At 39.8% G+C, this 27,741-nt stretch overlaps 1 protein-coding gene across 3 annotated transcripts in view; it reads right to left on the minus strand.

The window, feature by feature from the left end:
- The window catches only part of DIP2C (disco interacting protein 2 homolog C), a 310,433-nt gene that overhangs the window by 96,943 nt on the left and 185,749 nt on the right, over positions 1 to 27,741 (minus strand). For 2 of the 3 annotated variants that reach the window (XM_054273406.1, XM_054273408.1), the window contains 5 exons: positions 19,460 to 19,585; positions 18,426 to 18,635; positions 12,250 to 12,381; positions 10,773 to 10,892; positions 9,631 to 9,828 (listed from right to left, as the gene is read on the minus strand). In XM_054273406.1, the coding sequence (XP_054129381.1) occupies positions 9,631 to 9,828; positions 10,773 to 10,892; positions 12,250 to 12,381; positions 18,426 to 18,635; positions 19,460 to 19,585 (786 nt within the window). The remainder of the gene's footprint in view (positions 1 to 9,630; positions 9,829 to 10,772; positions 10,893 to 12,249; positions 12,382 to 18,425; positions 18,636 to 19,459; positions 19,586 to 27,741) is intronic. The other variant, XM_054273407.1, reaches the window with a different exon arrangement.

A 27,741-nucleotide genomic window follows, 5' to 3' on the forward strand; every position in this document is an offset into this window, starting at 1 on the left:
CTGGAAATACTTAAATACTTATCAGAAATTTTCTTTGAACTTCTTTTTTCAAGACAGCAGCACTTTAAAAACAAAAAGAAAAGTGAGAATAGCTTTCTTTATGGCAGAAGTGTTTTACTTTGGAGAAAACTGGATCTTGACTCTGAAATTCACTGTTAGAAGGGGCTGGTACATCATCAAGTCCAGACATCACCCTGCCACCTCAGCTGTAGCAAGGTGGACACAGCACATTTCAGCACAGACTGACCTCAAGGGTGATGTTCTGTTTTGAGCATGGCAGTTTTCTCACCAAGGAAAAAGGAAAGGAGTCCCAAGAGGCAGAGGCAAAGAAAACAAAACCCCAACAAACAGAAAATGGGCACACTGAAGCAGCAGGGACCCTCTGAACCTTAGCGCATATGGCTGCTTCACTTTTAATCCTAGGCCTTCTTTCATTTAACTTGGTTTTTCCTTCTCACCTGCTCCCATACCCTCCCTTCTCTCATTCATTTCACTTGCCCCAGTTACCCCTCCTTATTGTCTCTCTCCTCCCTTCTTCACCTTTCCAGCACCACTCTTATCTAATCCTTATCAAATCCCCACTCCAATATTCAATAAAGAAAAATTATTTCCCCAAGACCTCTTTGCCCACATTACAAGTCTTTCATTAATCCTTCAAGTGATTGGCATCTCTGCTCTTCCAGATGCCCTTTGTTTAGAGACCTTGTTACTTCCATGTGAACAGCACCAAGTTCAGCACCCCTTGTGCCTGGCTGGCCCCAGGTACTGCCTTTAAGCACTATTCATTCTGACAGCAACAAATCTTTAATTCATGCCCAGCAATGACTGAAACGATAATAGGTTCTGACAAAGGATTACCTATGGAGTTCAGCAGTTCAGGCCCCAAACATGCACTATTGCTATTTATAACTAAGCCAAGCAGTTGCTATAAAAAGAACCTCCACATCCTGGTTATAAAATGCAATACTACTGAATCATTTTTAAGTGCAAATCCGATGTAAATAGAAAGTAAGATGAGAAGGCCAGATTTTCTATTTTTTCCCACTTTAGGAAAATTGGAAGGGTCACTGCTGCTTGTTATGGAGAAAGTACTAAATGCAATTATTTCTTATGAAAACAGTAATATAGTATCATCAAACTATGCTTTGCAAAGTTTTTAATTTATTAGAATTACTCCAGTATTTGCATGTTGAACTGTCTTGCTGCTCAGAAAGGAACACAATTCTGTTTCACTGGAAACTCAGCACAGACACAGGAGCATGTCTGCAGGATTAACTCTCACAGAACTACCTGCATTTGATGGAAAGAAAGTCTTTGAAATCCTCGCTACTGCTACAGTTAAGACTTGAACTTGACAAGTGAGTGGGATAAAAAAAAGGAGGCCTTAAGAAAGCAAATAGTCTTTTTACTTAAATTTTTCAAGATTAAAGCTTCAGTGGCAACAAAGTTAAAAGAGCAATTAGTAATGATACAGAATATTGGAGAATGGAAATCAAAAGCCTGGAAAAAGTTCTGAATTGCAAAAGAGAACCATCTTTACACAAAACACTTTAAAACTTGAAATGAACATTTGAAGGAGCTGCTGTGAAAAGTTATGTCTGAGCTCTAAAGATTAAAGCTGTAACAGGTCTTAAATTTACATTTGTGACACATTCATGCTAATTTTTCATCTATCAAATGTACCATCAAATATTTTCTTTAAAAATCTAAGGGCTATTCATGTTACAGTATTGAGATGCATTCTTTCAGAGGTGCCCAGGTATGCAATACAATAATTTCCTCCTTAGAGTCCTGGATAAATGCCAAAATTAAGTTCTCTCAAAGTCTAACAAAATTTAAAGGAGTAGTTTCTAGCAGAGTTTTAAATAAGTTTAAACACATTTTGTCATGATGCTCTTTTATTGCCAAAATTTTATTTCATCTTCTAAGACACAGATAATATAAGACTGCCTTCCTAATTCCTCACCTTTCTGTTTGAATACACTTTGAACTGCACAAAAATGGCCACAATATTTTCTAGGGGCCAGAAAAGACTTGAATTTTCTGTCACCACAGCCCTTTCCTTCTCTGTTTACTGGTGTGATACCAACCTGTGTTAAGTAACTGAGGCACGCATGCCTCTGAGTATGAAACTGTGGCAAACTGGAGTGAAGCAGCTTGCTTGCATTCAGCTGGGAAGGGGCTGGAACACTGTGGGCTGCCAGGGGCAGGCAGGGACCCCCAGGCACTCTGGTGAGCGAGCAGAGCAAAGTCCAGGCAGATCCTGAACTGAATTGTTCAACAGGAACTCTGTAATTTCTCTAGCAGGGTATACAGCTGTGTTCCAAAAGCTAAATTAAAAAAGGGCCACAAAAGGAGCAGTTACCCAGAGGCTGGAGCTAGGGATGTATGGATGATCAAGGCCAGATCAGTGGCTTCTGGATGGGCACAAACTCCTGACCAGGTGTGGACTGAGCCGTGGGTCTGTTTTGTCACCTTGGCTGTTTGCCCTCCCCAGCCTGACACCAAGAGAAACACAGAGGACTCCATGTCTGCAGGAGAACAGCTCTGAGAAACAGAGGATGTTATACAGAAGGAAATCTTTGAAGTGTTTCCTTCCTTGGTTCTGCCTAGGCTGCAATTCAGAGCAACTCTTCCTTTGCAAACTTGAGGGATTAGACGCTGCTGGGAAAAAAGCCGATTGCTAAAACCTCTCGCGCAAATCCCGAAGCTGTGACCTTGCTGTGACCTGCAGGCAGTGCCACATCTGTGCTGTGGGAGTGGGAGGCCTGCTGAGGGGCCAGCTGTGCTCCAGCCAAGGCTGTCACCCTGGGCTGGGGCTCAGGGCCCATCCCCATGCAGGATAAATCGCTTCGTTCCACAGGCTCCAGAGGAAATCTGGTTGGGCCACTAGGAATACATCCCATTGTCCTCAGCCCAAGTTCAGTGAAGCACCAGCCCTCCTTGGACAGACACACTGCCATTAATCTTCTCAGCTGGCTTGGAGACAGCGGGGAGGTTGTAGGAAACTCAAGCAACAGCTTCATTTGGTGGTGAGTGGAGCAGCCCGTGTCCCAGCTCAGTGCCAGAGCTCCTCTTTCCCAGCTGTGCCACATGCCTCAGCCCTTTCTGCAGCACAGCACAGTGCTGGAGCCTGGAGCTGCTCTGCTGCTTCCCTGCCATAACACCATACCCTGTGAGCCCTCCTGCTCCTGGCACTCTTGTCCCCATCCCCAGTGCAGCAGGGTCCTTGCAAACAACATAACTACCCACCACACCAGCACAGGATTTGTGCCTGTCAGGCCCTGATCTCACTAGACAAATATTAACAGCTCCTTTCATGCATTTAAAGAATGAAGGATTGTTATGTCATCTACAGAAGTGTCCCATGGTGTTTAAGGCACAAGGGCTCCCTCTGGAAGGGGCCCAGGCTCTGCAGACCCGGGGCTGGCACTGCCAGTCACACACTCCTATCATAGGTAACATCGGGCACTGGATGCTCAGGAACACAAATTCAAAACCCTCCGTTTTCAGGTCACAAAACCATTTCCCATACAAAGTAGACTGGTAGAGTTCCCCTAGCTAATTTTGGAAAGCAAAACCCCAACAACAGGCAGTTGATGCACACCTTGTTTCTACCACAATTTATTTTCTTGGTCCTACCTCCCACTGAGCTGCTAATTGTGCTGCTCCTTTCCAAAATCTTGTATAACTCCATGAGATGGTAAGAAACAGAGCTTTTCTGTCCATCTATGATTGCCTAACTTCTAATTGCTTATTTACCGAAATAAATCTTCCTCTAAAGATTTTCACAGAGCCACTTCTGGCTGCTGCCAGACTCCCATGCCCTAGCAGCACGCTGCTGCAGGGAGGCCTTTCAGGTTCTTTACACACTTGCAAACTGAGCAGAGAGTTCCCACTGTCCAGTGAGTAACAGCAAGCACCACTCTGCCTCTGAATGTGAGCCATATCTGGCAGGCATCACATGTGCAGAAATGCTGGGAAGGACAGGATGGAGAAGGCACCTCGCCTTCTGGCAGCTGTGACAAACACTCTTAGCACCCATGTGGAGCCAGGCCTTTTCCTCCTGCCACTGGGCTTTTGATTTAGTTGAGCAGAATAAACTGTACATCAGCAATGATATGTTTTGTAATCAGTCATCTTCGTTTTTTTTTAGCTCTACTTAGATGGCAATAAAATTTAGCAAGTGAAGGGAGTTAATACCCAGTCCCATCTGGTTAAGCAACACAGTATGAAGGTAAAGAAAACCACAAGGTGTTAAAAACCACACAAAAAGGGATCTGTTAACAAAAATTAGATATTTTTCACATGACGCTGAGGTAAATCCCCTTCCTCTTCCTTTCCAAATCTGTAAAAAGACTAAATGTTTGTGTTGAATGTAAAGAGGGTTTTAATAGAAAAGCTGTATCAGGGAGAAAACTCAGAAAACAAACCACCATGAATTTCCTGATTGTCTTCAGGACACTTTTCAGAACCACACAGCACTAACTCAACAAAGCCAAACCAGGGGGTGCTTACCAATCTCCGTGCACAGCAACTGCGAGGCTGCCAAAGTTTAACTGCAAATAATTTTGTCAAATATTCATTTTCTCAATACCACAGTACATCATTCTTTGTATTAAATAAAAACAAGAGCATTTATTAAAACTAGGGTAAATGGCAAACTTCCTAATGTTATGCAGGTAAAGGGGCTTTCTAATTTGCTTTGCAAAATAATAGTTGCAGCTTTACTGCTCTGGTAATCCTTTCTTCATGAACTCTTTACATCCAGCCTAAACAGAAAATGAAGTTGTTGTCTTTTGGGATAAAAAAATCCAGAGAAAAAGAACAAAAATATTCTGTTGCAGAGAATTAAGGACTCCAGACACACTCAGAATAGAAGCAATCTTGCTATAACAGTGCTTGATATTGAAGTCTGAATTATATAATCCAGCAATTTTCAGGTTTTTTATTAAAGAAATAAAGATTTAAAGTCTTGAACAATCATAAGATTACTATCTGTCTGGGGATTTAAACCATGGCTATTCATACTTCTGTGAGTCCTGAGTTATTTCAGAGGTAAGGACAGTTTGGTTATGCAGCTACTTGGTCAGAAGGATCTTGAATCTGTCTCTCTCCTGCTGATAATTGTGAAATTCCAGGTCTGGGGCATTCTCACAGAAAGGTCAGGAAAGGGTGTACATAGCACACCAGGTGCAGAATGGCTTGGGGTTGGCTGGTTTTGGCCTGCTGCTGCCTTTAAGGTATGCCAGGATATCTCCAGTATGAGCAACATCACCTCTGCTGAGGCAGGATCCCTTTGGCCCCAAAATATTTACAATTGCTTTAAAATTACTTTTAAAGTCAGCAATTCATTTCCAAACAAATGCCATTTGCCAAGCATTTCCTTCTCCACAGAACCCAAATGGAAGAAGCTGTCCTCTGCCCAGAGAGTCACATCTGCTCTTTTTTCTGAGCCTTGAAGTCTCTGATGTGGGAAACACTACATCAGAGCTACTGAAAATGGTTTCAAAAAATCTGATTACAAATAGTGGTAGATAAAGGAAATTAGATTTTTTGAATCAGACAAATTTAACTGGTACTCATTTTGTTGTTTTTAACAATGGTCACAAAAAGAAAGCTCAAAACTTGTTTATTGATTAATTACTTTCAACACTTTATTTTTTCCCCAGGCATTCTGGTTCTCCTTAGAATAATCATTTTAAGTAAGAAAAGTAGTTCTGGTACCATAAGAACTACACAGGATTTAATTGTCCTTTATTCATATTTCTCCTCTAAGAAATCACTAAGCAGTTCATTATTAATACCAAAACCAAATGCCTCACTACTCTGATTAACTTTAAGCCAGATATTGTCTTCCTTTTCCTCAAAGTACACATTACTTTTCTAGTCAGAGTTCAGACTCTCATAAAACCTGATAAAGACATATTTCCTTCCCATATCTCAGACATTTCAATTTATGCATATTCAGTGATTTGATTTATAAAGGGATTGAGAATAACTTAACTAAGATGTTCTCCACTTAAACAAGTTCCCAGAGGAACAAAATATTTGAGAAATAAGTGATATTCATAGTGTTTCATTCACTAGAAAGAATTTAAGAATTTTGAGTACATTAAATAAAGATTACAACTGGGGCACTGAGAAGAGCTTCAAGAACTGAGGCAAACGCTTCAAACACTTGCTTGAAAAAAAGGATCAAGTCTGCAAGTGCAGTTATACATTTATTCTATCTAAAGTAATCTGAGACACGTGGAAAAAAACAGTCCTGACATGCTATGAAGACAAGAAGATCAAAAAACATGCAGAAAAAGACAGAGGAGATACAAGGCAATACAAATTTGATGAACTCCTGACGATAAATGGGAGGGCAGCAATGATTTTAAGCAACAGCTGGAAGTGCAACTTCTTTAAATTAGTTCCCCTCTGGTCCAGAAGCCCTTCACAACCTGGAGCACTCCCCTCTCAAAGCCACAGGAACACAAATCCACATCAGCACCCTCAGGGGAGAAATCCCAGTGCACCACACAAGGTGGGCCCTGCAGCACTGCCCCAGCTCTGTCTGCCATGGCTCTGTCCTGAGCCCTCAGAGGTGTCTCTGCAAGGGACAGCAAAGGGAAGTTGTGAGGAAGACTTTGGAGAAGCAGAATTTTGTGGGCTCTCAGAACTCCTTTTCAGCATGCAAAGCCACCAAGGGAAAATAAGAAAGCATCCTGGATAGACGCAAGAGGCCAGCACTGTGTTTGTCAGGGCCAGGAGAGAGCCTGATGTAAGAATCAAGACCAAGGTCACCAAGGTTTCACCAAGTAGATGCAGCAAAATGCCTCAATTAGAAAAGATTTCCTCCTAAAATAACCTGTGAGTTTTGGACACAGAATGGCTGAGAAAGAAAGAAAAGGAAAGAGAGAAAGAGAGAGAGAGAGAGAGAGAGAGAAAGAGAGAGAGAGGAAGAGAGAGAGGAAGAGAGAGAGGAAGAGAGAGAGGAAGAGAGAGAGGAAGAGAGAGAGAGAGAGAGAAAGAGAGAGAGAAAGAGAGAAAGAGAGAAAGAGAGATGGATGGATGTCTGAGCTGTGTATGGCACTCTAGTTACAGCCTCAAAGATGGATGGGAAGGCAGTATTGTCTACAACAATCCACAAAAAAGGAGGTAAATATGCTTGGTGTTAAGGGCATTAGGACTCCTGCTCTAGATGGGCCTTGATCTAGCTGATAGCTACAAAGACATTCCTGGAAATCATCTTGGAAAGGTGGAAAAAAGTGTGGGATAAGCAGGCAAACCTAGAATTCACCCATGCAGTGACAAAAAACTGGAGAAGATACTGAGAATGAAATCAAATTACATCAAGAGAAGCCTCCTCTTAACTGGAAAGTTGTAAGATAAAGGAAAAGGATTTCCATGACAAGGGGGTGTGAGAAAAGACTGTAGCAAAAAATAAAGATAATAATGAGAGGTAAAGTATTCAAGAGGAGATGCAAGTGATGACAACATCTCAAAAACCAACACTCTGGAAAATTAGAATTATTCTTATAATTCATGAAGATTTGTGAAACATATGAAAATTCATAATGGTATTTCTTTAAATAACTGTGGAATACACACTAGAGGCTACTGAAAATTGTCAGGGCTTATAGTTAAAATTTTAGTCACCTGATCATAGCAAGCACATGAGGAAATGGAGTGTCACAGTAATACCACGTGGCAGGATTGTGGCTAAGCTCATCCTTCAAAAGTTTATTACTACCAGGGCCAGTGGAACTATGCACAAGGACAAAAAGTCATGAGTAGGAGTGTCTTTAATGATTTCAAGCCTTAATGTCTATTAATTTTCAAGTTAAAAACTGCCATGCCTGCAATTGCTAGAAAATATTGCAGGCACAGAAGGTGGACTAGCTACAGCAAAATCATCTATAAAGACACCAGTGAAATCGCAGGTGGCTGTATTGTTAATGACATTTCCAAAGCAGTTTTCATTTAAGGAAACTACTATGGCATAGTAAATGAACATTTCCCATGAAAAAAATATCAGTGTTAAATGCACCCAGCAGAGAAGAATTCAGCAAATCTATGAAATGTTTTGGTTTGCAATTTATTTTATCTATAAAAAGAAGACAAAAAAAGAAAAAAAAAAAAAAAAAGTGATTTTTTCCTGACCTCAGGAAACTACTCAAAGGCAACAGGAAAACCACATCTCAAAGTCCTGCCAAATGAAAGGTGAGAAAACACGAATTTTAGTCCTACTTTTCTCAAGATTCAGATAATGCAGAAGAGGAAAGAGTTATTTTAGAACAGAGAAGCAGGCTAGGTGGCTCCATGAGCCATGCAGATATGTTCCTTGGGTTGATTTGCTCACCCCACAGCCTCAGGCAAAGCAGGACATATGCTCAGACTCTCTGGACAGAATCCCAAATTCAGAAAAATGGTCTGATTCTCAGTAATAGCTTAATTTCCTTTCCTGTCCAATTTATTTAAAGCATTCAGTAGATGACATGACTTCTGCAAACATGTAATTGCAAACTTTAAAATTCTTCCCTAGTTTCAAGTAAATGTCCTTAAGGAAGAAAAACATTCATCAATAGTGAATAGTATGTTTGCCCCTGAAATTAAGTCAATTCTTAACTCTGAAGCACCTGAAGGGAAAATGTTTCATGCATGACCCTCAGTTGCAAAGGTTCTCTTATGCTTTAAAAGCCTTTAACTGTATTTGCAGTGCCTAACTTGTGGCAGAGAACTTTTTGGCCAGAGACATCTGGGTCTGATTCCTGAATGGAAATGAATGTTCAGCACTGAACAAAACAGACAGACCTCTATATCAGAGCATGTAACAACATTCTCTGCACAGAAATCCAAGTCCCTGAGAAGGTAGAAATAAAAAAGCAAAATAATTTTTATATCCATCTCAATAGCATACAGAAATGTCCCAACTCACTTTTAAAGTCTGACATTCATAATAATTCCTTTGAACATCTCCCAAATGTCCCCTGAACATCTCAAAATCAGAAGCAATATGGGAGTTATTTGTCAGAGATATCCTTATGTTGATTTTTATTTGGCCTTTCTTGGTTGCAATACATTGTCAAGCAGTGTATATTGAACATGAACATACCGAAGGTCACACTAAAATATATCCTGGCAAATCTATTTCAAGGGGGTACATTTGCTAGTTGTACAATTAACCCATCAGGAGAAATAATTCAAATCACACTTACTACAATGTCAGTAAAAAAAGGGAAAAAAAAATCCTATTAACTTCTTCAGGAAGCTGATGAATTTTGTAGACCACGTTAGGCTTTTGCAGAACAAAGCCTGGCTGATATCCAAGGGCAATGGATTTGGACATCAATCTTCAGGAAAATCTGACCTAGGGCACATTTCTATTTAAAAGGTGGGTTTAATTTATAATCTGCTATTCCATGGGTATATCTACTCAGCTCTTTTCCTCTGTCTGAAATAAATCATACTGTGACATCTCAGCAAGCCATACTGAGACATCAACAGCTTCAGAGCTGTCTTACCCTACTCACAAATGGAACAGGTGCATCATTATGAGGCTTTTTTCACTCTACATTTATGCATTCACTACACACACCATACAGAATGTATAAAAGCACAAACAGTTCGAAGAGTGCTCACCATAAGTGAGAATGTACAGTGGTTTTCCATTGGTGTCCATAGTGGTTAGGCAAGGAGCCTTTGGTGAGATGGTTCCCCATCGCTGCAGGGCTGCTTCCAGGGAAGGGGGCCAGTTTGTAACCACTCCTAATTGCTCCCCACGCATGGCCAACATCTGAGCTCCCTCTGGCTTTGGCTGGTTTGGATCTGGCTGTTGAACTTATGATTATGAAAAGATATACAGTTACCATGTAAATTCTATACCTTGTGTACACCTGTGTAATCAAGAGAATAAGTTAACTTTGCAAAATGTTCTGAAAACAGCGACATGTAAGAAGGTAGTGAGAAGCAACAGAGAAATGTAACAGAATAATTTCCTTTTAAATTTAGCACAGATCAAGCAACTGATGCACCTCAGGAATGAAAAGTCCTTGTTCTTACACTGGTTCTACAAGAAGGGAAAGAAACTGCTGAGGCAGCATGCATATATTTATCTTCAAAACAGTAAACCTTTCTTTATTCCTAAAGAGAGATGGAGAATACTTTTTCCTGGAAAAAAAAGCAGTAATGAGATGGACTGCAGAGCTACTGACAAAAATGTACTTTAACAAGTAACAGATTGATTTAAGTCGTGTTCTGTTACACGTTTTCTTATGAATTCCTGCGAAGACTATTTAAATTTCCACATCCTGGTGAATCTTGATTCTCAAAGCGCTGGTCTTTTTTTTTTAAAAAGTTCCATTTATTGACTTTATCTTTGTTTCTATCTTACATTTAGTTCATTTTTCATACTTCACTGTTACACAAAGGATGTTGTAAAACTGTTAACATGTTCCCTCACTAACATATTTTCTCTTATTGGTGTTCCAAAGCACTGGCTGTAACCCACAGCTGAATGCTCTCAAAGCAAAGCTTCCCTACACTCTCTTCTGTCATTTCTTTGCAAGCAGAACCAGGAGCTGAGCAAACAAGAAACACTTTTGACTCCATAGCACTATGTCCAAGCTTACTACCAGCAGTTTCCACTGAATACCATTGGGGTTTTGGTACTTGCCAGTACAGGAAGGGCTTACTTGTCTTTCTAGAAAGTCAACGTAGGAGACAAACATTTTACAGAGTTTTCATAAGCGATCCCCAAACCTTTTGAAAAATGGTCATTTTACCTTCTAACAATTCCTCAAAGTCATCTACAAAGAACTCCCGTAATGGCGGTCGTTTGGGCCGTTTGAGGGTATTGACCAGCTGCTGGATCTTTGCTGACACTCTGCTGCTCACTGGCACTCCTGCAGGACAGGGATCAATGGAGACATCAGTCAGTGGCTGTGCTGCACCCACCAGACATCAGGGGGGTGAGGAAAGGTCTAGGACTGCAAGGCCACCACAACTACAGTTTCATGCCATACTGTGGCTCGAGTGTTTAACATCAAAACACACAAGCAAAAAGGAACAGTGACACCTAATGTAAATGAAATCAATACAATAATGTCAGAGAGAGGTTGCAAAATTAGAGGGGAAGCAGCACACAGACTGAGGGAGAGAAGCACAGTGGGAAAAATGTCCCTACAGCAAAATTCAGTACCCTGAGAGAATTGCCTCAGCAATGGTCAGTGAGAAAACTGGACTGGCCCTCCCCATGGTCATTGGCCACACCAACACTGACTGACTAGGCTGGTGAAGAGTGTGGGTCATAGGCTCTGCCCCATCATTTATTCTGGGTTATTTTTACACTGCAGGGGACATCTGTCCAGCATCCATCTAAAACATGGTTCACGTCTTTGTATTACTTCAGCATGCCCCTATATCCTCTGAACATCCCTGCAGCCAATCCCACCAGCCAGAAATCTCCAAAGGGAGCAGGCTTGCCCATACAGCACTTTGGAAAACACAGCTCTGAGCAGCAGTCTGGGGCAAGGAGCATTTTTATAAAATAGTTCCATCAATCATCTCCCCCTTTCTCTTCTCTAGCTGAGTGCAAAACCTCTCCAATGTGCACATCATCTGTTCCTGAACTAATAGCTTTCTGTCACTGCATTGCAGGAATTTCAACTTCTTACCCTTCCATAAGGTTGGCTCCAAATCTTTTACCAAGTGGTGTTCAGAGCTGAAGCTACTAAGTTTAGATAGAGTACACTTGGTCAACAATTCCATGCTATGGTGAAATATTGTTTGGTAAGTTTTAGAAAAGAGGAGCAGTAAATAAGGAAGGGTTTACAAATACCTGTTAAAAAAAAAAAAAGCCAAAAAGCCGAACTAACAAAACATTAGAGAATAAAATTTCAAATATGGCAATTTTCAAGATGTAGCCATGCTAGGATCTCACATTCTGTCATTTAAAAAAAACAGACTAGCTGCAGCCAGGCAGCATGATAATGGCAAATCTAAAGAGATTCTCTGGGGGTTTTTACCAAACAGTTTCTATGGGGAGTCAGCTCCACTGATTAATAAATATTTCTCTATGTTATCTTCATTGAGATCAGCTTATTTTAGAACTGTAAAGATGCTGCAACTTTGTGTTTACAAGTGAAAAGTGCCCTGGAAAAAAAGCCACAAAAACACCCAAAAACCAAGAGCAGATGCATACAGTAACCATTAAAAAGGTCAGGATACTCAAAATAACCCCAGTTCAGTTTTGGGACATACCATCACCAGTCTCCATAAGCTCAGCATTGCCATACTTTGGTGCCACCCGTGCCGTTGATCCTTGTGGTCTTTCTACTTGTATTGAGTGCTCTGAGGTGTAAGTGGTAACATCTGGAGGGGCAGAATGATTTTCTGTGAAAAGTAAGTTAAAAGGTTTAACCATGTACCTCTAATGTCAAAGGGCAGAAAAGCAAAAGGCAGAGGAAAGGAGACCATTTGAGGTTTTTTTCCCCCAACACAGGAACAGGTGTTAAAATTCATGCACAAAATTATTATACTAAACTATAATGTGTAGTATAATTTCAATAAATAAAATTTGCACTGATTAAAACAAGGCTGTATATCTGCAATCACACAACCAATAGGCTAAAAGAATTATACAATTAGGTTGTAAGTTCTTCACTGACATCTGATTTTACTTAAAGCTTGTGGACATCTGCAAATAGAAAAGACCCAGACAAATACACTTCTCATGGATTACTGTGTTAGTTTTTCTAAGTAAAAAGAACACAGCATGTTGTCAATCACTTGCAAGAGCCAATGCATATCACTTGTATAACCTCTGTATTTTGACTATGTCAGTTTTAGTTAAGAAAAGAAAAAAGTCAATCATAGCAGGTTTGGAGACCAGAGGCAAAAAATAAAATGTAAAGAAACATGAACTTTGCATTCTTCATGGACACTTGCTTGTCTACTATTTTTAGACAGAGATATTTCAATTCTTCCGCATAACAAAGCCTTGCCTTCCAGAGGGCAAACACGATTTGGTCTGACTCATGCCAGCACTGCTGAACAATTCCACAGAGATAATCTTTCTCTTTCATGGCCTGATAACTCAGCATGCTACCACAGTTCATCTTCCCATGTTTTCAAGTCTGCGTCTGTATTTCCTACGTATTTATGCTGTTTCTATAGGTTGTCCCATAAATTTATTGCAGGTTTTTATCCACATTAGATTAAATGGAGATAAACGCCACAAGCAAATAACAACTTTTCTTTCAATTGACATAAATGATCCCCAGCAGCCTCTAAGTTACAAGAGAAGGCAGGTTTTCACTCTGCTGCCATGGAAGTGAAGAGAAATGCATTCTAGTTAACAATAGGCTAAGAATCTTTCAAAATACAAAAATTCTGGAAAAATGTCATCGTGTTCCAATACTGTTTTCAAGATGTGCCTCTTACTAAACTTTAGATTTAAGCATTGGGCGCTGTAAGTACTAGAACACCAACTTCTACAGTAAATTTAATCTCAGACATAATTTTAAAGCACTTTCATTTTTATGACTTTTGAACTTTGTAGCACACTGATTCTTGTGCATTTAATCCCAAATTTATGCACCATCAACACAGAAAACTAATTTTTTGCTACACATACCAGAAAAGGATGCTAATAAATGCTTATTTTGCATGCCTCTCATTTAAAGGTAGCATTTGACAGACAATAATCATGAAGATTTAAGACATGACATTGATTTCTGCTGCTGTTATTTAATGTTTATATTCATGAACATCATAAGGGCTCAATCCTATCACCCAATCATATTGTCTGGTTGAGGAAGATATGAAATGGCTTTTATTGAGCAACACAAAAACATCTTGTGTTCTACAAGTGTCCAGTTGGAGCTTTTGCTTCTGATCACATCCATTGTTAAAATTTTACTGAAACAAACACCTTACATTGTGCTATGTGACCAACTGAAGTACAATAGATTGAAGTTTATGCAGTAGTTGCTTGAATAATGTCTTCATTTAAGGTCTTAATTTCTTGTCATTATCAACTGTTTTAGACTCAGCACAATTTTTTGCCCTTTCCTGTTAAGTGGCAAGAGCTTTTTATAGATCGTGATTGTATTACTCAATAACTAAGTCAATTAAAAAATGCTGATGATTATATTTTTCTCTTTACTTATAATGCAGTTTTACAATGCATATGGGAGATCATGACTAAGAAAATAATTGTACTTAGTCAGCTATTAGTAACATGAGAAAGTATTTTTAAAGTGAGCTGTATTTGCTTACATCTTTCCAGTGAAGTATTCCCATCTTTCAGACTTTAGAAGGCTCCTTTTGAAGAGGAGTTAAAGACTAATTTTTTTTTTTTAATGCATGAGGCAGAAGATACATGAGCAGGGATGCTCTCCCTTCAGAACTCTGTGCCTAAAACCAAATTCTTCTTTGTTACATATGGTGCTGAGCAGGGGGAAAGAACATAACAAGAGTCCTGCTCTTTTGTAAAAGGTTTTCCTTTTGAACAAACAGCATTTGCACTTGAGGTTGCCTAAAAGAAACTCTTCCCAAGGTTGCCACCATGGCTCAGTCAAGGACTTCTCGTGCCCTGGCTGCCCAGCTGCTATTTACTTTTATCCTGAAGAAAAGGAATACTGAGGTTTGTCTTGATGCCTTCCTTTATAGTATCTGCTCAGCAGATGTCTTATCATGGCACCATCTACAGTGCTAAGTTTCATCCATTAGATTTACAAATCTTTGGTCAGTTAGCATCTCAAAGTCAGGCTTGGAGAAATGAAAGTCATACAAAGATTTGGTCTGAATGACTTCTAAAGAAAAAGATAATTGTTATGTTATGTGAAATGCATCCCCTTTTTTGTATAGAACAGTCAATCCAACTTTGGCTATGGACACAATCTGTAGAGAGTTTCTTGGTCTTATGTCAGATAACTTGAAGAATTGTTGGAGGTTTCATTAAGAATCATGACCCTGGCACATCTGTTCACTAAAAAGTAGAAACTGACAGCTGCATGACTTCAAAGCACTTCCTCCATCAAACATCCATATTTGCATCACCTCCTATTCCCATCTCTTCCAATATCCTTGCATTAGGAGATCACAGACAGAACAGCTGTTTCCAGTTAAGGCTCTCTTCATTTCTGCCACTGCAGCAATATCATTTACCCATTTCATGAAGATCAGAAAGGCCCAAAAAAGCAGAGCACATTCATGGAGAGATACAGCACTGACAAAGCCCCAGGTCTGAGGAGAAGCAAAGGAGTGCAGGAATACTTTCAGTGCAGGTTTGGAAGCTCACATAGGCACCAGGTACTTGAAAAGTCTCCAGGAACTCAAAAAGCATTCCTGGAACACTGTACTTGAAGAAAATGCAGCTTTTACTCCCAAATAAACTGGCTCTTCTGGTTGTCAGGGCAGGGAAATCCAGAGTCAGGTCTTTCCATTAGCTGGGTTTTTCTTGTATTGATATCCAGGTGACAGATTGTATTTTAGTCTCCTGTATAAGTTAACATTCCCCCTCAGAGCACAAGAATTTCCAAGCTGTCTGAAAACCATCAGCCATGCTTATGGCACATGGTTTTATATTTATTTGATTAGCAATCTATGTAGCCTTTAATGTGGATAGAAGCCTTTGATTTTCAAACAGAAACATATTTGAAGCATATAAAAGAAACATTAAATGCACCTATAGGATCAAAACTTTGAAGTGAGATTATTAACTTTATATAGATTTACAATGATAGGCAAGCATTGTGTAATTTTCACCACATGACCTTTGTGAGCTTTGGGGTGTGCTTTCTGTCCCTGATTTTTATATTCACAGAAATCCAAACCATGTAATACGAACAAACAAAAGCTTGAAGATCTTAGAAATATGCACAATACTGACCTCAAGAAGGGTCAAAATATCAGATATTTTTAACAGATTTCACTGGTTTGACCTCTAAATTCAAGAATTACTGAACACAGCTGTGAACACACCTATGCCAAACCAAAGATTTTGCCTGTAGCTTAATGCAGACCCCTGAGCATCTTAAAGCTGAGAATAAATATTTAAATGATATCTATCCCAAACTAGAACTCTGGCCACAACAAAGCAGCAGCAGTCAAATTAAATGAACAATATAACATTAAAATCATATAATAGCTTATGCAAATTATCCAAATTATGCACAAAGATAATTCTGATTATATTATAGCCAAAGCTTTTTATCAAACCTCTTTTCAGGACTGCATTAATGCACTTAACTTGGAAAAAAACCCTTCCTTTTACTCTGTGATGCACTCTGGAGGTAAAATCCTAGTGGATATCAGAATGGAGGTTTTTTTTGGTTTATCATTAAGGTCCTTCCCATGACACCTTGAATTTGTATTTATTAAAATTGGCACCTTCAGAGTATGAAGGCCTTACATATAAACAGTTGATTCCTCTCTTGCAGGCTGGTCTGTCTCTGGAGAACAACTCCTGGACCAAACAAACATCAAGGCATGGTAACACATGTTCTTTGTGACCAAGAACAAACTGTCTCTGATGGCTGAGGAGCCTTAAGGAACAGGAACTTTTCTCTCCTACCAAAGATTATCATTCATCTACTATCACTGGCCCACTGCCTTGGAAAAATCTATCAAATCTATCACCTCTTAGAATACATTTAATGCAAAATCTACCTTCTTGGATAGGAAAGAAACAAAATAACAATTTCATTTCAAATTCTTAAAGAATGCAGCTCAGCCATGAAGAAATACATATTACAGTTATAACTGTGCAGCAGCTCTTACATTTCCAGTGATTTTAGCAACCACAAGATCCCAGTCTCATCAATCAGATTTTGTGCCCCAATGACCTTTACATTACTACAGCTCAATTAGTGTCCAAGAAGAGATGCAATTTAAGGTATGTTATTGTCAGAATGAATGAAAACATGCATACACTGAGGTAAGCTCAACAGCTTCCTTCAAAGGCAAGATCTTTCTAGTCAACAGGGCACAATAAAACATGTACACATAAGAAACAGTAGTTTCCCTCTTCTCCAGAATAGTGCCATCTTAATTTAGCTCTATAAATGCTGTATTATTTACCACAAACTCAGTGATTATAAAAGACTTACTGTGCCAGATTTAAAATTACTAAAATGTCAAATTATAAAGAAGCTATATTTAAAGACACATTAAGACTCTGTGCATGAGTAATGCAACCTTTCAGAGTTTGGATAAATTTAATTCTCTATGCTATAATTTCCTGTAGCATTTCAGGATGAAGTCATAGAAAATAATCAAATGCAATGATTAACGTGTTCCCAATGTATATGTTTCTAAAACAAGGTTCTAGGCATTTATTTAGCATGAATTTATGAATACAATACAAGCTATTCCCCCGACTGCAATTCAGCCAGTCTGGATCATGATGGGAGGATTACTGAAAATACAGGTGTTACATCAAGCTGTACTCATAGCAAAACCCAGGGGATATGTACTCCCTTTCCAGCACATAAAATCATGAACACTGCAGATGCTTTCATGTATCTCATGACATGTACTTGAAAAGGAAATGTCAGCTGAAGAACAGTCACACACAACTGCAGTAACACAGTAGTAAGGTTGCTTTATCTGTTCCAACAAAGACTGCGACAGATTTTCAGTGAGAGTCCAAAATACACACCCCAACAAGAACATACACAAAGCAAAGGCCTTGTATGATAAGCAGCTGAAGAGTGAATGGAAACCAAGCTTTGCTTTCCACATATCCAGTCAAACAGCTGCCTCATGTTAATAAAGACCAGTGTCAATGGCACAATATTCAGAAATAATGTCTATGAAGCTTAGCCCTAATGGAAAGAAAGCTTTGACTTCCTAGCATCTTTACAAAGGAAATAAACAAGCTATCAATAATAGCAGCTCCCTTCTCTGAAGCTCTATAATGGTCTCTCCCACCGAGTACAATTGCTAGATATCCCAGTTCAAGTATTCTAAATTCAATTAAGTGCAGAAAAAATATGTTTGAGAGGACTACTGCTAACAGAATTATCAAAAATCACTCAAGCTATGTAATTAAAGTGGTGCAGCAGTGGGGGAAACTCATATGCAAGCAATCCCTAATGATGCATGCACTGATTTTCCTTACTGATGAATCCTACAGAGACCTTTATAGTGCTAAGTAATGGAAGTCATGTAACTCTACATTTTAAGGTATTTGGTAACCAACAGCTAGACCCTATTTGCCACAACATAAGCTTACCCCCAAATCTAAACTCCCCTTTTTCCCCCTCCTGAAATAGGAAAGTAGGACTTTCTCTCCATGTAATATGTATAAATATTAAAGAGCAAAGAAGCACAGGAAAGACTTTTCTAAGACTTCACATCGCAGCATCAGCTGAATGTGAGAGTCAAAATTCATGTTAAACTGGACACACTCCACGCACCTGTATACTGACCTATATGTGTTTGAGCCATAACATCAGCTAGTCTGTGTGCAGCACCACTGCCTCCACTTTGTGTGGAGGAGGAGGAAGTGGTTGATGTGGTAGAGCCATGGATTGCTTGACTGATCCAATGTTCCATGTTTATGCTCCCCTGGCTGGAGGTGGGAGTTCCCTGGGAGTCACCCTGGACGGAGCCTTCGTCTTCTGAACCAGAAGAAGTATCTAGTAAGTAAAAACAGCTTGTTAGCTTGCAGTGCTTTGGGGGTTTCTTAATAGAAATAACTCATATTCATATCAAAAATCTCAGGAAAGTGCTATGAAGAAAATCTCAGGAAGGCAGGCAAACATAATGAGAAAAGTGCAGCACTGAAAGCACTGAAACTAAGTCAGCTGCTAACTGTGCACCTCTCCTGCTCTTAGGTCATGGCCTGTGTATTATTGTACCAAAAAAAATTAAAATTAAAGTCTTCCTTTATAATGTTAAACAGAATCTTCTGAAGATCTCCAGCCAGCAGACAGTATTTAAAAAAACTTTCCCAAGCTCACTCCACAAATCTGTGAGACACTTTTCCAATTGTACAAAGTCCAATCCTCAGTGAAATGGGAGTCTCAGCCAGATTCAGTGAGTATGAGAAGCATGAGATATGGGGTGTTTTCACAGTCTAGTAGATAAAAAAGCAGATAAACTTGAAAAGGAATGGCACCACTAATTGCTAAGATAATGTTACATTACATTGTTAGGGAATAAACCAGAAAAGTGAAAGGAAATCAGACTATTATAAAATATGACAAGCTGGCCATAGTTAGGTCCTTGTCAGCCCAAAAGGACCAGTGCCAGCTGAGGTATCACCAAGGGCAAAGCAGTCATGTGAACTGCCCCTGTTGACTTTTCCACTACTCAGTTCACCTTCTCTTCAAACACACCTCAGTTAAGCTCAGTGTGCATCAAATGACATTTCCATTACTGTCTATGCTGACAGATTAGCAGTTCATAGCAGCACAAAGAACCACTTTTACAATTCACATAAAAACAGAGAGATACTCACCTGGAGGTGTGTAGGCATCCATTGATGTTTGCACCACCAATGAACGTCGCTTTGAGGGCATGGGCACTGCCATTTTCCTTTCTTTGTGCTTAGCAAGGGCTGCCTGCACTGCTTCTGTGTGGACATCTGCAAGGAAAGAGGAGTGAAGCCAGAGTTAGACAGGAAGGAGCTGCTCTCTGTGCATCCAGCAGACCTGGCACAGCCTGTGCCAGCTGGGCTGACAGGGCACATCCCGTGACGGGAGCCCAGGAACACACAGCATCTCAGAGCAACTGCTGGAGTTCTCCTCTGCACAAAGAGCAGCCACAGTGAAAAGTGCTGTACTAACAAACAAGCCCTTTGAGCTGTATGATACTCCCAGAACAGTGCTGCAGTATTTGAAGAGCAGGAACATCACTTCCCCAGGGCAAACCTTTATTTAACCTGGAGCTGCTACTTCAGTGACCATTGCTGTTTTCAGTGGAACTGTGGTGCATTAACAGTGCCCATTTTTTAAATGGATAAGGTTTCCAATTTACAGATAAGTCACAGAGAGTAAGTGAACAAGAACATTTTCTTGAAGGGTAAAAGGTATGTAAAATGCCACAACAGAAATGGCAACAGGTCCCTCATTCCCAAATCCTTCTCCTGCCACTGTCACTTGGCATTAATCACAGAAAAATAAGTACTATGTAGGGCTGGCCTGAGGCGGAATGAGGAAAAAAACACCCTAAGCACAAATGTGGTGCTTTGCAGGCAGGTGCTGCACACAGCTCATACCAGCCACTCCACAGTACCCAACAGCTCCCTTCTCCTTGGGGAGGTGAACAGCTTCTCTACCTCTCCCATGGATTTATAGCTGCCTGCCTGCCAGAGTTTGAAAAAGTCCATTTATCATGTCTAAAAGATGTGAGTGACTTTTTGATAATGACTTTGTTTTAAGCACCATTCTTTAATTACTACCATAACTACATATTGAAACAAGTCTGCCTTTAGTTTACTACCTTGCACTGTTTGTCTGCATATTTCAGTGGAATTGGGACACATATTCACATGAGGTGAGTGTATGCAAAAGACATGGCAGCCAACAGGAGTTCCTTGTGGGCAAAGAAGTTGCCACACCATCTGATATCTTGCCTTTTAACCAGCTGACACTGGTCAGCTGTAGAAAATACAGCAATTCGTGTGCATGGTTTAGTTGTTCCCATTTGTGGATCAGCAGCACAGTTAATCAGGTCTAATCCAAAGTGATCCCACTTCTGCTGCTGCATCTCCTGGAAGACCCCCCTCACAGGCTTGGTTGGCAGCACACTGTCATTATCCTTGTCCTGTATGGATGTGGTGGCAGCTCTGAACAGGCAATGTGCCCCAAGAAAAGCAACAGGAAAGAGAAGAGTATCTATATATATGTGTGTGTGTGTATATGTGTATATATATATATATTTCCTTATTTAAAGAAGCGCTGGTTGAGTCACATTTATGTCATTTGTGAATAACAACCTGGAAGGATGACTAGAAGCATTGGATGATAAGCTGCTGATAAGCTGCAGTGTCTCATTTCCAATAACGGTGTTTCCTATTTTCTGCCAGGGTTTAAGCACCTCTCAGTAGAAGCACAACAGGGAAGAGTAAAAAAAGGCACAATTACCAGCTGCTTCTGTGAGTTGCTTTCTTTTGTTTTAAATCATGAAGGAAGAACCAATGCTATCACCAACACAGAGGACAATTTCTCTTCTGTCAAGTCATCATTTTTAAGCAGAAAGTTTAAGGTCTTTCTTATAATTAAAAACTGATGAAAAGGTAATGGGAAAAGTATCAGAAAATTTATGGGAAAAGTATCACACTATGAAAATAAAGAATTTAAGTCTTACCTAACAGCATGACCCCAAGATAAATTCCTACCTGCTCACTTCACACCAATATCAATAAGGTACACAGGACTGAACATGCTCCCTAACAGTTTCTTATCTGTTAAAGAGGGAAAATTCTTGATTTTCCTTCAAAGGACAGCAATTAGATATCAAGTAGTAAAAAAAAAAAAAAGCAAAAAACCTTTCCCTTTAGAAAAGGGACAAACCAACACTGTACAGTAATTTTTGGGAAAAAAAATTGGAAGAAAATAAATTTTCTGATCAAAACAGGAGGGACTATTTGCATATTATTGTACATAGAATTGTGTTTTAACTGTGTCAGGAGGGAGAAGAAATTCTGCCAAAAATTTTTAAAGGAGGACAGCTGACAGAAAATCATTAAAATGCTTAGTGACAGCTGGATGCTGAATCAGAACTTGTGAATTCTTTGATTTCCTTTTTGATGCTGTTTTGATATAAGAAGGTAGACTCATCAGCTTAATTAAAAACACTCTGCAGGATTTTAATTTTCAAATGAGTCCACAGGAGTCCAGGAATTGAATTGTTTTCCTAATAAGGCACATTCTTGATGTGTTTATTTGTAATGGGCTACCGTGGAATAAACCACACTATAGATAGCTAAAAAAACCCAAACCCAAAACCTCACAGGAAAGCAAAACAATGTCAAAGACAAGAAACTCTGAATAAACAAGAGGGAAGCTGACTGGGAAGAAGGAACACACGCACCTGCTCCCAGCTCAACCTCCAAGCTCAAATATTTAGAAGGCATAACTCAGATTATGGAGGCTACCAAAAAACCCTGGGACACATGTCTAGAAAATGCTGAGGGCAGATAATCCAGAGATGGTCCAGGGAGCATCATCAAGAGTTTACAGGGTAATTTTAGGGTGAGAGGAATAAAATGCAGCATAAACAGTCAAGCTTGGATGAAGAATGTTTTCACAATGTTCTCTCTCAGGAATAAAACTCTTGGCTAAACAAAGTTTCTCTAGGCATATAAAGAATGGCTAAGGATTGGGTAAAGAATGAATAACAGCTGATATAGAATGTAAGTTCTTCCTTTTGAATGAAAGCCTTTGGTGGGTTCTGAAGATGCTCTTAACCTGTCTGAACACCCTTGTACAGAGGGGGACTTGGTTAAGCTATGAGCAGCCTTCAAGCCCTTCTTGCCTCAAGACCCAAATATTGAGAAATCAGAGGTGAGGGAAAGCCGGACTGATACTTCAGAATTATTTGAGAGCAAAGCATGGGTTACAATATCTATCCTGTAACCACAGCAAGATAGAAACAGTAAGGAGGTTTATTCCCAGCAAATATCAGCTTCAGATATGCACTTTGCATACACATACTTTGCTTTTCCCTAGGTTTTAGCTTTGCTATTCTGGCCTACAAACCAACTTTGCTTATGTAGCACAAGGAATATTAACTAAAATGCAACTAATAATCTCTTACTGTACTTTCATGAAGCATGGATTTAAATCCAAGTTGAAACCTACAATCATCACCAGTATCCCTGGCAATCTGCTTCTCATGAATTTGAACAGGAGTGTGGTAGCTCTTTCCCTTTACCTGGATCAAAGATGGGCCATGGTGTCCATCCTATTGTATGTAATTCCCTGCTCCCTCAAAGCTGTCCCTAACAGCTACTGAAAAAATACAAGGAGACTTCCAACAGGAATTTATACAACAGGAACTGGATGCTCCTTGTTCTCCAAAGAAAGGAAACCACATGTTCCTTTGGGACAGAAAACTGCTATTCCCCCCAAATCCCATTGTCACAAAGCAGTTTGTACTCTCCACATATCACACACAGCATCAGCAGGAACATCACATTAGAATTTCAAACCATCTCTGGTAGGATGATGCCCCTGTCTTGCAGGTCTGATAAAAGTGTCTGAATTCCTTCTCAATCTACCCTGGCATACTCAAACTAACTGAATTCATACTGTGATTGAGTATTGCTATGAAATACAGTTTTCTCATTAATTTTTCTGAAAAAATTGTTCAAGTATAAAAACTTTGTCCAGAAACAACACACAGAAATGCCTGCATTAAAAAGAAAATCTTTAAAAGAACACTTCTTCTGTCTTCTTTATAGTATTGCTTGCTGTAATTTCTTACCTACTATAAACTTCTGATAGTTTCAAACAGAAATATACCTTGATGTAATTGCACTCAAGCCTTCTCAGTGGAAGGCTTTTTTTAAGTGGAAATATCATGCTTTTAGGTGAAATGCTCTTTCATGTGACATTCTAACTACACTGTTATAGCTGATAAAATGACTCCAGATCCTGACCCTTCAAAGCTCTCCTATAGATAAAGAAATCATTTTATACTATTCCCACCTGGCTTTTTCCAGAAAAATGTCTTAACAGAAAATCTAGAGCATAGAATAAAATATCATTACCTCTGTCTACAGTAGTGGGAAGTAAGGCACAGTGGTCCTCCACTGTTTTAGCTTGGCCAACCACACATTGAATTCAATTTGTGTGTTTGTACTCAAAGAATCAATAAATGGGAAAGAGCAAAGCACCAAGCTTGGGAAAGTTCACTTTTTAACTTGTGCTCGTTGCTTAACACCAATCAACCTGGTGTTCAGCATTCAATCTGACATATTTCTTATGGGCTGCAAACTGCAGACACAACAGCTCTGTCCCCAGCCTTCTCCCTGTTGCATTCAAGTATTTTTACTTGTTTATTCTCTTCCTTTACTTTCTATGACAGGACAGAAAGGGCAACCATACTTTTGGGAATAAAGTCAGTAAGTGAAATAGAAAGGAAGTGGAACTGTAAAAACAAGCAGGTGGTAGAAAGTTAGTTTCCTTTCAAAGAGCTAATGATCTGTTATTGTACAAGAGATGAGATCTGAAAACCAAGGGCAGAGAAATTAAAACTGGCACAGAGAATAAGGGTCTGCAAGTTCAGACTTCCAGAGTGATGACCTATGGCTTTGGCCAACGAGCTCCATAGCAGAAACTCTGCACTGCTGCAAATTCCTCATGCCATCAGCAGGATGGATTGCCCAGCTTTCTTGGGAGGTGTCTGCTGAGTGCAGTCACTCTTTTCATCTGGTTTATCTCATAACTTGGCACAATGGTGTGCTCCTGGCCTGACTGGAAAGGCTTACAGAAAAAAGCCAACCCCACTGAAACAGACATTACTGCACAGACACAGCTTGCTATGGACACCGTCCCCAAATGGGGTGACTGAGTGACAGGAGAAAGAGATAGGGACAGAGCAGTGCTCACTGCTGAGAGGTGGGCACTGGTCAAAGTCAAATAGTAATGCCCAGAAATACAGAAATAAACACTATAAACACAATTATTTCATACCGCTGATACTTTTGACTCCTTGTTCACAGTGTTCTTCAACCATTTATTCCATATGCTGTCCTGAAATCTTTTTTGGGGGGAAGAACACTACAAATTTTTATTTAGTCAGAAGTTGAGCTATGATGGTTTTAACTGGCTCTGGGATAATATAAATATTTTTGGAACTTCTCATGAAGCCTTTTTTGGGGAACATACTTTCTCTCCTCCTTGCACAAATATATGCATACTTAGAACAAGTGGAGACTTCCCTCTATGACAAGCTGCCCTCTCCTACTCATTTCCTTTAGGGAAGACAGTATGTATGATCCTTTTAGGCTCAGCTGTCTCCACAAGCAAATCAGTCTTCTTTTCCTGAAGCAAAAACCAATTGTTGTGTGATGAACAAGGCCAGCCATTTCCTGCTCCACATGTGGAGCCCTGCTGCAGCATTTCATGTTTCTCTACAGCTGCTAGAAGAGCACTCTTCCAAAGAATGCATTTTCATTTGGCATGGAGCATAATCCTGACTCACCCTACCCCTTCCACCCATGAACAGGGATGCCCCATTCCTTACTTGGGCCAGAGACAGAGTCCTTTAAAGCTCTGAACTGCAACTGAGGCTTTTGAAATATGCTGCAAATTCCTAGTCCTCCTAAAGACTTGTGCAGCTTTTAGCAAATGAACTTGCTCTTTTTTCTTTAGATCTTCTATTTTAAAAGAACAAAAACCTATTCAACAAATTACAGTTGCGTTCTTCCTCAAGGTGGAGGGCTTATTAGGGTTTTTTTTTCCTACATAAGTTTAACTTGCCTCAGCAGTTTCCTTTATTCAATATTAGCAGCATTTGCTCCATAGGCATGTCAAACACTCAAAACACTGAAAGCAAAGCAGTGCCTCCTCAGAGATCAGGGATCTGGGTATGAGCTCTGCACAGATCACAGAGCAGGGTGCTCCTCCCACGGCCAGCAACAGCTGCATTTAAAAATTCCACATTATAAAACTGTTCCTCACAGCCCTTGCATAAAATGCCTCAGCACACAAAAGAACAACATTATCTTCTTTTGTACTTAAATCAGGTCTTGCCATTGTGTGTCAAGCAGTTCTCCTGCATCTCATTTACCACGCAGCCCTGTCTCTTTTTGAGACAAGAAATTAAACTGGCTGTAGACAGGAGTTGTGCATTGCAAGAATCAAGATTTTAGAATCTGTTTCTGCCTCTTTTTCTGATGAAATATATTCCTTCTTCTACTTTTGCTCATGTTTTCCATTTCTCAGGATTTATAAAGCCTTCATATGCAATCACCAGCAGTTTAGGAAACACAAATATGAAAAAACAAACTGTTGCTTAATTTTTTTCTGTACAGATGCAGAATTACCTAAAGAGTCCCTACCATCTTCTGCAGCCTGGCTTGCCTGTTGCAAGGTAAGGATACCACTTCCATCCCTCCTTTCAGGGAATGTGCTCCTGAAAGAATAAAACTGCCTGGAGACAAACCTGAATCTGAATCCATCCATCTCTTCTGTTTTTTCCTTTCGGCTCATGTAATTCCAATTCTCATTCCTCTCCTCTGAACTCTGTCTTTTTGTTTTGTTTTGTTTTGAGCTAGCCATTGGAAACAATCTTTATTCCTCTGCATTAGCAGCCAATTCCTGGTAACATGATGGATGACACAACTGGGAGTAACACAGACCTAAGCCCTGAGAAGGTTTAGACTCCTTGCTTGTTACAGGATAGCCCTCAAACACAACTAACTCACTCAGAGAATGGCAGATTATCAAGATCAAGAAGGCTGATGCTCTGCTCTAATGAGGTGAGAATACCAAAGGATTTTTAATTAGAGGTTATTTAGGTACATGTAATATACCTAGTTATGTCTCATTTATATTGCAGTAGAGGATCAGCCCTGAAGTCAGACATTTAACAAATAAGTAAAACCACAAATAAATCTCTGTCACAGGGAAGCAAGCATCTGGGATGGCATCAAGGAAAACAGCTGGAAGAGCATACAGAGTAGCCAATGGGAGCAAGGCTATTTTCTGCTGCATCAACACAGAGTGCAACAGAATAATCAAAACAATTTCTAGTTATTGCAGGGAAACAGCTGATACTATAGGAAAATAGCATTATCAAAGGTGAATTTTGGCTGAAAGTTCTGGATAAGACAATGGTAAGTATAGCAATTGTATGCTAAGTAATTATACAGAGAGAAGGTTGGTAATTGCTGTCTTACAGGAAACCAGTAGTTGAAAACATGAAAGTTGCTTCTGAGTTTAATCAGACCTTTGTCAGAGCTACCATGGAGACAAAGGAAACACTGAGAATTCATTTCCTAATAAGCAGCCTGTAAATACTCTGAATAGAGATAACTTGGTCGCTACATTTATTGGAAATGCAATCAGGACATGCCAAATAGGGTGAAACATGGTAAATGTGGTATCATCAGAACAGATTACAGTTGGGTTTTGTCTTTTCATTGTCCTGTCTGACATCACTGGGTTATTTTCAGGCAGATACAGGGCAAGTGATTTCATAAAAATTTTGCTGTGTTCATCCAACACAGATCAGTCCCTTGGAAATCATCTCACCCCCGGAAATGTGAAAGCGAGTCCATATAATACCAGATCTTTGCAGGGGGTGATGCTATAATGAAGCAGTCTCAGAATACTTTCACAATCTCTCTGGGTATTAAGATAGGAAAGCACATGGCCCAAACTGTGTGACACCTAATTTCTCTCCATCTGGAAGCAGGTGTGCTATTAATTCTGAAATATGGCACTCACAACAGTCAGCACATGATTGAATGCAAGAACAGCTGCTCCAAGATAATTCTCATTTACAGGAGGGCTGTGGAGGTTACTAACAGAAATAAACTGTTGCTTACCTTTCAAAAAACAACTTATGTGTGCAAGTTTCAGTCTTTGGGATATTTAAGCTAATATTTATATTAGGCCCCTGGCTTTATTGGGAACTGGGGATACATGGAGATGCAAGGGAAACTTCTGCTGTCTTTTCATAAATTTGGGGCTGAGTTTTGTTGATCTGTTCCATTTTTTGGCAGTTAAAAGTCAGTGTTTTAGAAAAGATGTGCACTCCCATGAATGTGCCACTGCAAAAGGCTTG

The sequence above is a fragment of the Melozone crissalis genome, unplaced genomic scaffold (assembly GCF_028551555.1).
Source record: "Melozone crissalis strain CALT ecotype California unplaced genomic scaffold, PUWL_Pcris_2 ptg000016l_1, whole genome shotgun sequence".
NCBI classification, from domain to species: domain Eukaryota; kingdom Metazoa; phylum Chordata; class Aves; order Passeriformes; family Passerellidae; genus Melozone; species Melozone crissalis.